Source organism: Carettochelys insculpta, chromosome 11, assembly GCF_033958435.1.
Source record: "Carettochelys insculpta isolate YL-2023 chromosome 11, ASM3395843v1, whole genome shotgun sequence".
Lineage (NCBI taxonomy): Eukaryota > Metazoa > Chordata > Testudines > Carettochelyidae > Carettochelys > Carettochelys insculpta.
The window spans coordinates 48,810,355-48,826,920 of NC_134147.1; the positions used below are offsets into that span (position 1 = coordinate 48,810,355).

General features: G+C 46.8%; 1 protein-coding gene across 1 annotated transcript in view; it reads right to left on the reverse strand.

Moving 5' to 3' along the window:
• PRKAR2A (protein kinase cAMP-dependent type II regulatory subunit alpha) overlaps positions 1-16,566 on the reverse strand; it is a 154,247-nt gene that overhangs the window by 95,301 nt on the left and 42,380 nt on the right. The window contains exon 2 of the mRNA XM_075005326.1: positions 13,916-13,951. Within this exon, the coding sequence (XP_074861427.1) occupies positions 13,916-13,951 (36 nt within the window). The remainder of the gene's footprint in view (positions 1-13,915; positions 13,952-16,566) is intronic.

Here is a 16,566-nt window from a genome sequence, read left to right on the forward strand (position 1 = left end):
CTCTCAGCAGGTCCTCAGCTCTCAGGCTGGGAGCACCTCCAGAGATTAGCCCCGAATGAGGCCTCAGGCTGTGCTTTTATAGTCCTGGTCCCACCTCCTGACTTCCAGTCAGGTGACTGGGAGGGGCCAGACTGAATCCAGAATGGCTCCGGGAGGGGTTTCTCCCCCTCTGGGTCAATGGGCAGCCACTCTGCCCCTCTACAGGGACATTTTAAAGAAACAAGAAGCAGTCCTGTAGCACCTTAAAGACTAACACACTTAGGACATGAGCTTTCATGGGTAAAACCCACTTCTAGGAATGGGTCTTTTAACAACAATACTCTTAATTTCTACTGACTATTTTGGCTCCAAGGATCTTAAAATATTTAAAGCCTTTAAATAATCAGCACAGAATGCTCAAGAGGATGTATACTCCATAGACCAAAATGGAAGAAAGAGGAGGAGGACTGTGGGGTCAGCTCCGTGGGGCAGGGCTCTTTCTCTTTCCCTTCCCCTGGTGGCTGCCAGGAGCAGATGTTGGGCCATGCTCCGACACTGGGTGGCCCAAGCTCTATGAGCTCTGGCTGGAGGTCTGCTGCACAGCATCAGGAGATACTCCCATCTCCTGGGCCACCTCTGTGGGCTATGGTGAAGAATCCTGCATGTCCGTGTAAAGAGACCTCCATCCCCATCCCAAACCCCATGCGCTTCCCATTGGGATTCAGGGGTATAAAGTACTCTTATTATGGTTTAACAGTAAACTTAAATCATATGCTTAATTTTGTAATCAAGCAATTAATCCTGATTAATTTTTTTTAAAATCACTTGACAGCCCTATTTTCCATTCTCACTTGTTTCCTATGGTCCAGCATTTCCCAAGTGTTAAACCACAACTACTTATCTTTGTGACTGACAAGAGCAATACAATCCTTCTAACAACACTGTTTAGTTATTAATTTGTATTACCATAGACTAAGCGCGATTAAATGTGCTGGTGCTAATTGATTTTGTGGGGTCCCCTAGGCTCTCAGTAGAGCCAAGGATAAGAGGTTCACTGAGTGGGAGAGGGCTATTGGGGAGCAGTGTGGGGGTCTGGGGCAGAGGTAGGATGCAGGGCAGACTGGGAAGATATGGAAAGTGCAGCACTTACCTGGCACAGCTCCCACAGAGAAACAGGTGGCTCTGCAGAGCAATGTGCTTGCAGACACCACCCTCCGATGTTCCCATTGGCCCTGATTCCTGGCTAAGGGGAGAGACAAGTGGGGACCTTGCAGGCAAGCGCTGTTAGTGGCAATGCACATGGCTCCAGCCAGAGTGAAAGGGGAAACAAGCATACCAAGCCACACACCCCAACCCTCTCTAGGCAGAGCCATGGCACAGAGGTGCTTTAGTAGCTCCATCCCAAGGAAGCAGGGTAAGGGGGGGGTCTCTGGGCTGCAGCCCCAAAAGCACCTTTCATAATCCAATCCTGCCAGAGTAATCAGAAGCTTCAATCACAGACCAGGACCTCATTATGCCAGGTACTGAACAAAGCTTACAATTTAAGTATGAGACAAGAAACAGATGGATGGGCGATGCACAGAACAACAAAAAAATTGGTCTCCACGATAGGCTATGATCTCAGCACACCAGCAGCCCAGCCAAAGTCAGCCCTTGGCCCTTAATAGAAAGATTGCCAATGATCTTCAACTATTTTTCTGCATGGGAAGCAAGACTAAGAGGCCTTACTTATTAGCTCTCCGAGTTTACTGAAGTCTCTCTTCCTGAAATCCATTGTCTTTATTTTGCTGTTCTCCCTTCTTCCATTCCTTAGAATCATGAACTCTATCATTTTACGATCACTTTCATCCAAACTGCCTTCCACTTTCAAATTCTCTAACAGTTCCTATTTGTTAAAAATCACATCTATAACAGCTTCTTACTCTAGTAGCGTTCTCAATATCGGAGATATATTTTTATTTCAGAAGGAAGTCCAAGAACTTGTGGGATAATCTACGCCTTGCAGTGTTATTTTCTCAACAGGTGTCTGGATCACTGAAGGAAAGAAAGAGCAAGCAGGGAAAACAAGGCTAAGACCAGACAAAAAATAATTAACACTGATGGACTACAAGTCACAAAGTTATAGTGACGAGCTGTGCAGAAGATGATGGGAGGAGCCTGGCCTGATGGAAGATACTGAAATAAACTAGGTGATGACTGGAGAAGAGAAATGCAGCAGCAGAGAGATCAGTGTTTTTTTGTTTGCGGGGTGGGGGGAAGGGGTGCACACATATATATGCACACGCAGGCACATGTGAGAAAACCAGGTCAAATAACTGGCCCTTTTGCTACTGGGAATTGAGACAAGGCTGCAAATTGAATGCAGCAAAGAAATGTACAACTAATGGATGGACAGGTCATCAGCATGCAAGCTGAAACTGCATCGAGAGAGACTGCGAAGAGAAGATAGAAAACGAGAAATCAAAATCAGAGAAGTCTGGTGGGGACGTGTGGGTGGACTGGAGAGGACAGCAACACAGAGGAAAAGAAAACTGATACACTCCTGTTCAAAACAGGAGACACAATTGTAATGGTGAGAAAGGGTGGGTCTGAAGGAGGCAGGAACAGAAGAGGAGAAGCTCAGCACTCCCACCCCAGTCAGGTTCAGAGCAGGGAGTGTGTGAAAAGGAGAAGCCACTGTAATATAAAGTGATAGTGTGCAGCAAAGTGCAAACAGAGGGAATATTGTTTCAGCAACACTAGCAAGGGCTGCTTAGTAGGTTCAGCTGCATGGTGCTTTAGTTTTTGAAGGTCTGGTGATATCAGCGCTTGCAGAGAGTGCGGCTTAATGATTCAGCAGATCTTGATTTTATTTCGCTGTGAAAGACTGGGCCTTCAGTCCTCATACAGATCGCAACAATCACAACATTTCCTCCATTCTTTTCTTATCCTGGTCTTTCTTCTCCATGGGTGGCCATGGCTTTTCATAATGAAATCTTTCCATCTCTGTAGAGATCAGCTGAGAAGTTGTTTCAGTTCCTGTGGGTACCACTCTGCCAGCTGCAGTCCCTCAATTACATGCACCAGCATACTGCATTTCACTTTACCTGTGCAATAGTGACATCCTACAGTCCATTCTGCTGTCAGATCACTGGGGACTCAATCACAGACTGAAATCCCTACAATTCTTTGGCATTGCCTTCTCCAGGACAGATAGTTGGTGCTCCTTTATCTTCATCAACCACCATATTTTGCTGCCAAACAACACTGCTGATAGTACCGCTGGGCTGAAGAGGTTGGTGCACGTTTCCATGTTGATTTTCCCTTTAAGAACTTCCTTAATAGAATTGAATGAATACCAATCACCTTTTCTTTGTGAGGGTTCACCTTGATTGTGCCACTGACATCACAGCCAGTGACTGGATGAAGAAATGGCTAAAACAACACACATAAATGAGAACAAATTCCTTGATGTTACATATAGAAATAAAGTCATTGGCATGGTTTAGTGACAACAGCATTTGGTTTGTCCTTAAGGTACGGTTTAAGTACACTAACTCAAGTGCTCTGTGGAAAGAAGGGGCTTAATCAGCAGAAGTCTTTACTGTCCCCTTGACCACACAAAGAGAAGTTACTCCCCGTAGTTACGGTGGTTCTTCGAGATGTCCCCCCGTGGGTGCTCCACAATAGGTGTCGGGCTCGCCCGGCACCACAGATCGGAAATCTTCCGGCAGTTTCTCCTGGATCGCGCATGCGTCGGTGCACGCCACCCCCCTGCGCACCCCCGGCCGCGTGCGCGATCTGGTCCCCGCCAGTTCCTTGACCAACCGCCTCGGATGATCCTGAAAACCACTAGACAGAGCTCCAAAGCGGAGAGGATGGGTGGGTGGTGGAGCACTCACAGGGACACATCTCGAAGAACCACCATTACTACGGTGAGTAACTTCTCTTTCTTCTTCGAGTGTCCCCGTGGGTGCTCCACAATAGGTGACTACCCAGCAGTAACCCAAGTAAGGAGGTGGGTAATTGGTTTATATGCAGCTTGCCCCCGAGACGACTGCTGTCAACAGACGGGTATCTTCTTCGAATACCTGAAGCAGGGCATAATGCTCGGCGAAGGTGTCGTAAGATGACCAGGTCGCCGCTCTACAGGTGTCTTTTAATGCGATGCCCTTGAAGAAAGCTGTTGATGCCGCCACCGCCCTGGTGGAGTGAGCCCTGGGGGCCAGCAAAGGAGCATTTTGAAGCTCGTAACACATTTTTATACAGGACACAATGTGCTTAGAGATTCTCTGTGAAGAGAGACCTTGTCCCTTTGACCTGGGAGAGAGAGAGACTAGGAGCCTGTCCGTATTCCGGAAGGACTTAGATCTGTCTATGTAGAAGGCCAATGCCCTCCTCACATCCAGGAGATGCAGGCGTGCCTCCTTGCTGGAACTGTGAGGCTTCGGGTAAAATGAGGGTAAAACTATTGGCTCGTTAAGATGGGACTCTGAAGAGACTTTTGGAACAAAGGCTGGCTGCAGCCTTAAGGTTACCGCCTCCTTTGAGAATACTGTGCAGTGCGGCGTTGCCATGACTGCTGCGAGCTCACTCACCCTGTGGGCTGACGTAGTTGCAAGGAGGAAGGTTGTTTTTTTTTTTCGTAAGGAAACGTATGGGAACTGTGGCTAATGGTTCAAAAGGTGGACCTGATAGCGTGCTGAGCACCAAGTCCAAATTCCACGATGGTGGAAGCGGTTTCCGAGGGGGATACAGGTTTACCAGCCCCTTCAAGAACCTGGTAAAGATAGGATGGGCGAATACCGTGGGCCCTTCCTCTGTATGCCGAAAGGCTGATATAGCGGTGAGATGGACCTTTAGCGAGGATAGAGAAAAGCCTGCCTCTGTTGAGGTCCAATAAGTATTCTAGTATTACAGGTATAGGAATGTCAAGGGGAGCTAACTGCTTGGCAGAACACCAGGCTGTGAATCGAGTCCATTTCTGCTTCTAAGTCCTCCTGGTGGAGGTCCTTCGGCTACATTCCAGGACTTGTTGTACTCCCTCCGTACACGTGCTCTTTAAAGAGCTGAGCCATGGATTAGCCATGCTTGCAGGTGCAGACCCTCAGGGTGCGGGTGCACTAAGGACCCCTGAGCCTATGTGAGTAAGTCTGGTGCCACCGGTAGAGGGAGCGGTGGGCGGTCCGACACGCGCAAAAGCAAGAGAAGCCATTGATGCCGATCCCAAGCGGGGCTATGAGTATCATGCAAGCTCTCTCCCCAGATCGGTCTGTTTGCCACAAGGTCTTGCACAAAGCCAGAAGGGAAAACCACCATGTACAAAAAATGCGCCGTAGCAGATCGGAGCAGATCTGCCATTTGTGCATGAGTGCGAAGCGCCTGCTCAGCTGATCTGCTTTCACGTTGTGAGTGCCCGGCAAGTACGAGGCTTTCAACGTTATGTTGTTGGCGATGCACCAATTCTACAATTGGACTGCTTCCGCACATAGGGCACGGGATCGTGCTCCTCCTTGTCGATTGATGTAAAACAGTGGAGGTATTGTCGGTATTGAATCCTGACTACTTTGCCATGTAGGTAATCTCGAAAATGTTTGCAGGCGTTGAACACTGCTCTGAGCTCCAGCATGGTTATGTGCAGTGTCTGTTCCGCAGGGGACCATAGCCCTTGCGTTACCTTGTCGCCGATGTGTGCTCCCCATCCTATGTGGGAGGCGTCGGTAGTAAGAAAAAATAGAAATTTGTGGTTGGTGAAAAAGGCACCCTCACTAGCAGATTCTTGGGGTTTTCCCACCACGCCAGGGATCTGCGCACCTCTGTTGTGGGCGACACCACCCTGCGGACAGTGTGGGATGCCGGTTTGTAAACGCTCGCCAGCCAATGCTGCAGGCTTCACATGTGCAAACTGGCATTCTGTACCACAAATGTCGCTGCCACCATGTGGCCCAGCAACTGTAAGCACGTTAAGACCAGCACCATGGGGCTGTATGTGATGACTTGCACCAGCGAACTGATGGCGCGGAAGCGGGCGTCGGGTAGGTACACCCTTGCTGTGATAGATTTTATGCGTGCCCCTATGAACTCTATATGTTGTGTGGGTTCGGACTTTGACTTTGTGAGGTTGATGACTAGGCCCCGCGGAAAAAAAAAAGTGTCCGCTGTGACGCGTATCATGTGTGAGACCTCTGCCTTTGAGACCCCTTTTAGCAGGCAGTCGCCCAGCTATGGGAAAAATAAACACCCCCTGTCTGTGCAGGTAGGCTGACACCACTGCCCGGGTTTTGGTAAAGACTCTGGGGGCCGAGGAGAGGCCGAACAGAAGAACCCTGTGCTGGAAGCACTCCTGGCCGACCGTGAAGCGGAGGAAGCACCTGTGTGCCGGGTGGATTGTTATATGAAAGTAAGCATCTTTTAAGTCGAGTGCTGCAACCCAGTCTCCATCGTCCAGTGCCGTGAGTATCAAGGCAACTGTGATTATCCGAAAACATTGTTTGCGCAAGTAATGGTTGAGGCCCCGAAGATCTAAGATGGGCCTCCAGTCTCCTGTTTTCTTCTCTGGTAGGGAGTAGTGTGAATAAAAACATTCCCCTGGAATTATTCTGGCACTCTTTCCACCTCCCCTATGAACATAAGGTGATTCACCTTCCGCTTGAGCCTCGCCTCGTGGCAGCGTCCCTGAGGTGAGGCCTGGTGGGAGGCTTCGTCGGTGGAAGCGACTGGAAGGGGATCGCGTAACCCGTGGCTATGATCTCCAGCACCCATTTGTCTGTGGTGATCTTTTGTCATTGGGAGTGGAACGGTCTGAGGCGAAGATGGAACATGAGATGAGAGTGGCATTGAGCGAGGGTATTGATAGTGCAACCCCCGACATACCCATCAAACTTGTTGCCTTTGGGCCTGACCTGAGGGCGTACGGCTTTGTTGAGAACATCGCCTAGGAGTTCTGTACTGTTGCTGCTGTTGATAGCGCCCTTGGTCGTAGTCCCGTTGATATTGAGCACGCTGTGGTTGGTACGGGTAGCGTCTTTGCTGACGATAAAATTTTTCCTTCCTGTATGGAGGAGTATAAATGCCCAAGGTTCTAAGTGTAGCACTCGAGTCCTTACTGGAGTGGAGGACCGAGTCGGTTGAGTCTGCAAACAGCTTTTATGTATCAAAGGGAAGGTCCACGATCTTTGCCTGTAGGTCCCTTGGGATACCCGACGTCTGGGGCCAGGATTCTCTGCGCATGACCACTGCTGTAGCCGTTGAACATGCTGCTGTGTCCGCCATGTCCAGGGCAATCCGGACTCCCATCCGCGATGCTGTGTAGCCCTCTTGAACAATCGCCTTTAACGCCGGCTTTTTGTCTTCTGGAAGTGAATCCATGAGGGGAGTAAGCCTGGAGTAATTATCAAAATTATGGTTTGCTAGGTGTGCCCATAATTTGCCACTCTCAATAGCAGGGTAGAAGAGGAATATACCTTCCTGCCAAACAGCTCTAGCTTCTTAGCATCTTTATCCGATCGCCCCGATTTGTACTGAGAAGCCTTTGACCTCTGCTGGGAAGACTTGACCACCAAAGAATTTGGTTGTGGGTGACTGAAGAGGAACTCCATGCCCTTTGCTGGGACGAAGTACTTCTTATCTGCTCTCTTGCTCGTAGGCGGAACAGAGGCCAGAGTCTGCCATATAGTAATGGCTGACTCCAGAATGGCTTCGTCCAGCGGAATAGCAATTTTGGACGAAGCTGGGGGTCTCAAATTTTCCAGGAGTTTGTGATGTTTCTTCTGCACCTCTGCCGTTTGAATGTCTTGCGTGAAAGCCACCCTTTTAAACAGCTCCTGAAACAGTTTAAGGTCATCCGGGGGAGAGACATCTCTGGGGGCCATGGCCTCATCTAGGGAGGATGAGGAGGAACCACTAGGGTAAACCTCCCTTGAACCCTCGGGCTCCTGTGGTCAATGATACACTTGCTCGCTGGAGGATTGTGAAGGAAAGTCTCAGTGTTCTAAAATTAACTCCCCTTGAGACAACTGTGTTTCCGTCCCCGATCGGGAGTGCCCATGGGGGTATTGAGCGGCTAGGGGGGACCTGCCCCTGGGTGTAGGCCTGTGGTGTCTGTGTCCAGCATGATGAGGATGACCATGGCAGCATGGGCAAGGGTCCGGGGATGGAGACCTAGACCACTCACGGGGTGTGTACCCCCGATGTCTGGGAGAGTGAGACCTCCGTGACGACACAGATAGAGGTTAAACTGGCTTGTGATAGTACTCCAGGGGATCCAATCCCAGAAATGGTGAAGGTGGCCCAAGCCATGGTGACATTGGTTGGAGGAACAGAGAAGGAGGTTCAGGATGGGCCGGTGGAGACACAGGCCTTCGGTGTGGCGTGTGTATCACAGGGGGAGGGCTTGGTGCTAACAACAGCGCAGTCCTGTCCGGAGATGGACTGCGGTGCCGGGCTTTTGATTTTGCCTTGCCCCTACCCTGCGGGGCCGGCACCGCCCCCTTCCATGCCAGGGATCTTGGCCCCGCTGTCAGTGCCACGCTCAGCACCGTCAGCTGCGGTGCCGCGCGGGTATCCTCCTCCGGTGCCTGCAGGCTCCGTGCCTGGCGCCCCTGCACCGTTGGTGCCGCGGGGGCCGGTGCCACCTGCGGTGGTGCCGCCGGGTCCGGCGCTTGCCTCGCTGACGCTCTACGTGCCGCGCGTGCCGACTGTTTTATAACCAGAGGCTCAGCCTCTGCCACGTGCGCTGCCGCTTGCCTGAGCATGTGGCTGCGGGCCGTGTATTCCGCTCGTCCTGCTCACTGCAAACGCCGGCAAGGATCGAGCCAGGGAGAGTTCCCTCCGTTTCTGCACCGAGGGGGTCAGAGAAAACTGCCCTCCTCTTATGCAACCCAGAGGGCCCTTCTGGGTGAGGCTTCTCCAGCAAGTCTGGCTGGAGAGCCTTATCAACAAGAGCATTTTACACCTCATCGATCTGTCCTTCCTGGCCCTGGCTGTGAGCTTAGCACAGTGAGAACACTTCTGGGTAGCCTGTGATTCCCTCAGGAATCGGATGCATTCGCTATGCCCCACGGAGGCCGGCATAGCTTCACGGCATGACTCCCGCTTTTTAAAAACCTGAAGAGGCCATTGCAGTGAGTCCTTCACTGTTAATAGGGTACTTAGCACTTAATCCGTGCCTTTCCACCCCAAATAGTGATCACCGGCCTACGGGGCAGCGGGCGGCCTAAATGGCCTTCACGTCCGCTCTTCTCTTCTCCGCTCCCCTCTTTTTCTTTTTTGCTGATATTCTCTTTGTCTTTGCTTTCTCTCTCTCTCTCTCTTTTTTTTTTTTTTAAATAACCAAAAACAACAAATGACATGTAGAAAAAAACCACTATTTAATCTGACTCTGGCCTTAGCCTGAGTAGATTCCGTCTGCAGCCGATGGCGGTTGAGAAGGAACTGGCAGGGACCGGATTGCGCACACGGCCAGGGGCAGCGCGCGCCGGCGCATGCGCGATCCAGGAGAAACTGCTGGAAGATTTCCGATCTGCGGCGCTGGGCGAGCCCGACACCTACTGTGGAGCACCCACGGGGACACTCGAAGAAGGAGGCCAGGTGCCTCAACATTTACAAATTGCAACAACCAAGTGGAATAAACATCTTACATATCACCCAGCATTTTTTCATTACATCAATTTGTTACCTCCCCTTGTACCTTATTCGTAATACCTCAGACAAAGCTTTCCTATGACTTTGTGAAACACTTACTTGTACTAAATTGGGTGTATTTGTACCATGCTTCTAAAATGTACTTCCATAAGCATTTAGTCACTAAGCACTTCTCAGAAACACTATATTTTAGCAACATGAGCAGCAATTTAACAAGATTATGTACAGACAATGAACTTATAAATATGTGCTTTAATACATGGCCTGACTTGGTGTACAGCCTTTAATTTAGGCCTTAAATCTTGTACCAGGGCCAGCGCTCTAGGGTCTCTAACTTGCTCCACTACGAATAGTAATAATGCTTTAAGTGATACACATCATCGTCGATTTTTTTTATTTAGATAGCTGTTTCATTACATGAGATGAACTTGACAAAACAGATTGTCTGAACACTGAACTGACAAGACCACATTAGTTTTTCAGAAGCACAAAATGAAAAATACTAACATCACACCCAAGCAAATATTGAGTAAATGTCACATTATGCTCCACTTCACTTTAAACGCACAATACATCTTTCATTCAGAAACTACTAGCAGCAAAATTTTCCTCAGTGTAATTCTATTTAACTACTTGTTTCATGGATTTGCATTATGGCTGCCATCTTGAGTCAACTGCCAGGATGGCTCCATACTTCTGGGCCGAAAGGTGTCCTGACTTATTTTAACAAAGGGGCTAACAGCCCCCGTATTCAGCCCCCTGCTGGCACACAGGTGTAGCTGTTGGCCAGTGAGCATGTGGAGAGCACAGAGGCAGCCAGCAGAGGGCTCTGCACAGGGAGAGGTATGCTCAGGTGCAGGGGGTGGCTGCCACCCAGTTCCCAGCTCCTCGAGGCTCAGGGAAGCCAGGAGAAGCACCTACACTGCTGCTGCCCCCTTTCCGGCTCCGTGAGGTATAGGGCAGCCAGGGAGCACGCTCCCCCTAATCTCCCTGTCCCAAATTTGGGATAGGGAGATATGGCCACTCTAGTCAATTGGATACATACTACTTACAAAAGGAAGTATTGTTGACCTCTAAGCTAAAGACTATTGGCATTTACCATAAGCCATTAGTATACAGAGATGTTTGTAAACCTGTGCATAAAATAGGAGCATTTCTTCACTGACCTGAAAATTTTCTCTCTTCGAGCCAGGTCTAGAGACAATAACAATGGGTCTTTTGGTCTCCTTGGAGACAAGCAGTAGAGGAGAACCCCTAGTTCAAATGGGATGCCAAAATGTTCTTACAAACAGGATATCAGATAAAGAATAAGGAAATAATGTTTAAAGGTAATAGATTTCCAAGTGTAAGCTTATCGCCTTCATGTTTTGTTCTGGTGATGTTCTTCACTGACAAGCACACGGATAGAAAGGAATTAAAGGACTTACAGAAATCATACAATTATGACCTAAGCGAAACTCTTTAAAGCCTACCATTCTCCTAATGGGGAACCAGATCAGCCTTCAGACCACTGAAAGCAGCAAGCCAGCTTCGTATTGGGAGTTTTCTGGACACTGCCACAGCAGAGCAGGAGTCAAAACAAAAAAAAGGCAGATGGCTCCTGAACGCTTCTAATTATTGAAAAATGGAATAGAAGTCTTCTGTGTACTCCTGGATGCTGGCAGCCTATGTCTAGTGAAACTGCTCCCGGTTTGCTCATGACTTGGTATGCAAGCCAAGAGTGGAGGAAGCTTAAACCTACCATGAACAGGTTTTAAAAACGTAAGAGTAGAGGTTGAACTTCTCTATCCAGCACTATCCATAGCCCAACATGATTTTAGTTAGCTGCATGTCCATTTATCATGGGTGTGTCCAAGTTTCCCGTGGTCCCATAAAGTTTATTTACAGCTACCAGTCCTGACTCTCAGTGTTCTGTACTGTTATTTACAACTAAATGTCTTAAAAGCCCCATAAGCAGTGTAAGTGCTGGTTACTGCCCTCCCACGGTCCGGCAAATTCTTATATTTGGCACCAGCCAGGTCCCAATGCATAATGGACAGTTAAACAAGAGAGGCAGACCCCACAGAGAATGGGTAGGTGATATAGTAGATTGGTGCAGAGCTAGTCTACAGAAAGTAAGCCACTCCCCACTGGACGGGGAAAGAGGGAAGGAAATAGTAAGGGAGGCATTGGACACCAATGCATGCTGAGCCAATTGTTGCTGATACTGAGGTCCCAAGGGTGCTGGACTAGAGAGACATATAGCATTAACCATACATTTGTATGTTAGTTCCATGTAACCACCATAATAAGGTTCGGGCATCGCTAACACAAATCCTATAAATTTAACAATGTACAATAAAATAGCTGACGTTCCAACAATATTCGCCAACGTAATTTAGCCTGGCTGCATTCATAAGTAATCTGGTTTTACATTTGCTGCCAGTTCACAATGATGTATAGAGACTTCACAAACAAGTACCCTATTTCTCAATAAAGAATGTCTCATTATTGCACTGTTCATCTATGAGATTAATGTCACAGGCATTTCATTGTATCTTCAGTCCAAACTATGTCCCTTTCTATGGTCACACAGCCATTCTGTCCCATACAAAAGAGCTCAGACAGCTTTTGAATAGCAGGAATAGCTCAATTTTCTCATTTAAATTTTTAATTTAGGTGTTTTTAAACTAATTATCATTCTTAGGGTAGATTAGGCATATTGTGTAAACCTAAATAATGAAGTATAAACCTAAATAATAAAGTAGAGACCATCTCAATAAGGTACTTTTAACAAGTTGTCACTTTCCCTCCAAAATTATCACTGCAGTAGAATCTTCATGTTTTAAATTCTTCCCTACTTGTGTCTTTCCAAGCCGCTCATAACACACCAATAATTAAATATCTGCTAGTGTCAAAACAATTTACATTTATTTAAAAAGCTCTGACTATGGCCCACTTCCTTATGTGCAACAATACCCTTGTCTCCAAATCACACCCTTAATTGAATCGGAGCAATTGCACTGAAGGCTAATAGGGCTTCCCGGGAATAAATGGGAACATAATTTGGTCACAAGGGGATTTTACATGCGAAAATAATACACAGGTCCCAAAAAAGCTTTCCTTCTCATTCACAAGACCTATTCCCCAAAGTATACCTCAAGTTGAATTTGCAAAGATGATTTAAAAAAAATTTTATTTCAAGAGACTCTTTGAACTAGAAATAGACAATGAACATGGATCTCTCACTGCCATTTTCACAGAAGTACTTTTAAAGTAAAACTACCTAAACTAATTTCATGGACAACTATCTAAAAATTTAAAGGAAAATCAAAGAATTTAAGATGATTGGTGGTGTACACTGTTGGAACAAGAGTGGAATTCATTTTTTTTTCCATTTAACATTCTGATAGTTTAGTACCACTCACTTTTACCATCAGCTTAAAAATAAGGAATGAAATAGCTGATAAAAATCAAATTAAAAAGCTGGAAAATATTCAACCAAGTGGAAGAACTGTGCCAGGGAACAAATGCATTAATTGTGCTTCCTGAATAAACACACACTTGCACCTCTGACATTTCAAACTATGGCAGTGTAGCTGTAGCCATGATTATCCCAGACACAAGGTGGGTGAGAGGGTATCTTTTACTGAACCAACATTTTTCAGAATTATACAGCACTCTTCTTCAGGATCCTGAGTGGCTCAAAAGCTTGCCTGTCTCACCAACAAAAGAAGGTCCAATAAAAGATACTACTTCACCAACCTGTCTCTTTAATTTGTAAGTATTGTCAGTCTCTGGTGGAATGGTGCAGGAACATGCTGCTCTTAAGATAAAGATCGTTTCAGGTTAGACAGATTGACAAAAACTGCATATTAGAGAAGGCCTAAATTTCTGTATTCTGGCCAAAGGTAAGATTGACAGTACCCTGCAAGATTAGTAAGAAGAGATAGTAGCAGGTTCTAAAGAAGGAAGCTGAAACATTCCCAGAAATACTTAGTGGAGTCTGTTCCAAGGCCCCCATACAGCAAAAGTCTTTACAAATGCATTTCGACTGAATGGTTATTAATATAAGGAAGTTGCCTTTAAGCCTGAAATTGTCATTAATACGAAAAAATGTTTCTCTGCTAATATATAATTTGCAGTCTAGTGATTTCTAAAATAAATAAATGGAGAGTGACAGTTATTGAAATGTCATAACTACCATGCCATGTACACATTACAACAGACAAGTGTTAACAGGCCACTTAAACTGGAAAACTCTCTTTTAATAACAAACACCAAAACATTCTTAGAGATTAAAAATATAATAAAGTAATAATAAGGGAAATTTTACCTGATACTCTTCTGTTATATCTGTTAATAACTGGAGCTGCAAAACAAATAAAAAAATCAGTTAAAGATGAAATTACTGTCCTCTAAAAATAATTCATTATGAATCAAAACATTTCAGCTTTGCGACCAGGTGCTGGCAAACAGGGTGCGTGCTAACAGGAGGGAGTTTGGAGAGGCTCTCCTGGAGGAGGAGAAGGAAGGAGCAAACTAAAGCACCTTGGGGTAAGTGGCTGCTTATATTTGGAGGTTTTGGGCTTGTGTGTTTGTTTGGAGTTTGGAGTTTGTTTGTTTGGAGTGCTGAGCTGAGTGTTTGTTTGTTTGTTTGAAAGGCCGTGTGCTCAGGCAGGCAGGCAGTTGGAAGCTGATTAGGTTTGAATTGAAACACCGTGTGCTGATTGGCTGAGCTGTAGGCAGAGGGAGGAGCTATCAGTGAGGCCGAGCACTTAAACCCTGCTAGTAAGCGACCAGGGAGCTTTGCGACCGGGTGCTGGCAAACAGGGTGCGTGCTAACAGGAGGGAGTTTGGAGAGGGGAGTTGAGAGGGGGAGCTTGGAGGGAGCCAGTGACTTCTGTTGCCCTTAAACTAAATCCTTTATAACAACCTCTATCTGAAACATTTAATTAACCCTCATATATAACTAGAGTAGGAAATGGAGGCAGAAGCCCAGCAGCAGAGTGGGGGCTATCCTGTTTATTGTGTCGAGTGCAGTATGTATGACTACCTACCCTGTGGGCGGGTGGCGTATGTGTGCGCTCGATGCAAGGAGCTCCTGGCCCTCAGAGACCGAGTGCGTGCTTTGGAGGCCAGGGTGGCTGAACTGGAGGAGCTAAGGAAGGCAGAGGTGTTTGTGGATGAGACTTTCCGGGACATAGTAGGGCTGTCCCACCTCCAATCTGACAGTCCTGAGGCTGTTACTGAGGATGAAAGGCTCAGGGAAGGAGAGCAGTCAAGGGGAGCAGAGGGAAACCATCCCGTAGTTGGGACCCTCCTTCCAGAGGGTGATGTTGTATCCTCTCGTGCCGAGGATACTTCTCCGGGGGAGGGAGCGCCAGCTGTTAGGAAGAAGCAGGTTTTAGTAGTGGGGGATTCGATCATTAGAAATATAGATAGTTGGGTTTGTGATGACCGGGAGAACCGTATGGTGACTTGCCTGCCTGGTGCGAAGGTTGCGGATCTCTCGAGGCATCTAGACAGACTTATGGGCAGTGCTGGGGAGGAGCCGGTCGTCGTGGTACATGTTGGTACCAATGACATAGGGAAGGGTAGAAGAGATGTTCTGGAGGCCAAATTTAGGTTACTAGGAAAGAGACTGAAATCCAGAACATCTTTGGTGGCATTCTCTGAAATGCTTCCAGTTCCACGCGCAGGGCCAGATAGACAGGCAGAACTTCAGAGTCTCAATGCGTGGATGAGACGATGGTGTAGGGAAGAGGGGTTTAGATTTATTAGGAACTGGGGACACTTTTGGGGTAGGGGGAGCCTATACAGGAAGGATGGGCTCCACCTAAATCAAGGTGGATCCAGACTGCTGGCATTAAACATTAAAAAGGACATAGAGCAGTTTTTAAACTAAGAGGTGGGGGAAAGCCGATTGGTGCGGGGGAGCACCTGGATCGGACGGAGACTTCTCTTACACGAGGCTCCATAGACAGGGATTCCCTAGAAGTTAGTCAGATAGGGAACGTGGGAAATAATATATGGGCAAGATCAGATGTGAAACAATCGTGCATAAAAAAATCCACCACGTCTGTGAAAGGCGAACATATAAATAGTGGTAGTTTTCTAACATGCTTTTACACTAATGCTAGGAGTCTGTCTAATAAGATGGGTGAACTGGAGTACCTCATATCAAAGGAGGAAGTTGACATAATAGGCATCTCAGAAACATGGTGGAATGAGGACAATCAGTGGGACACTATCATACCGGGATATAAATTATATCGGAAAGACAGAACAGGTCGTGCGGGTGGCGGAGTGGTACTATATGTGAAGGATAATATAGAATCAAATGAAGTAAAAATCCTAAAGGAATCAAAATGTTCCATAGAATCATTATGGATAACAATTCATTCCTCTAATATGAATATGGCATTAGGAATATATTACCGACCACCTAACCAGGACAGTGATAGTGATGCTGAAATGTTAAGGGAGATTAGAGAGGCTATCAAAATAAAAAACACAGTAATAATAGGAGATTTCAATTATCCCCATATTGATTGGGTGCATGTCACCTCAGGACGGGATTCAGAGATTAAATTTCTTGATGCCTTAAATGACTGCTTCTTGGAGCAGCTAGTACAGGAACCCACAAGGGGAGAGTCAATTCTCGATCTAGTCTTGACTGGAACGCAGGATCTGGTCCAAGAGGTAACTGTTACTGGACCGCTTGGAAATAGTGACCACAATATAATAACCTTTAATATTCCTGTGTTGGGAAGAACACCGCAGAGGTCAAACACTCTGGCATTTAATTTCAAAAAGGGGAATTACACTAAAATGAGGAAGCTAGTTAAACAGAAACTAAAAGGTAGAGTAATTAAACTAAAATCCCTGGAAGCTGCATGGAAACTGTTTAAAGACACCATACTAGAGGCCCAACTTAAATGTATACCCCAAATAAAAAAACACAGTAAGAGACCTAACAAAGAA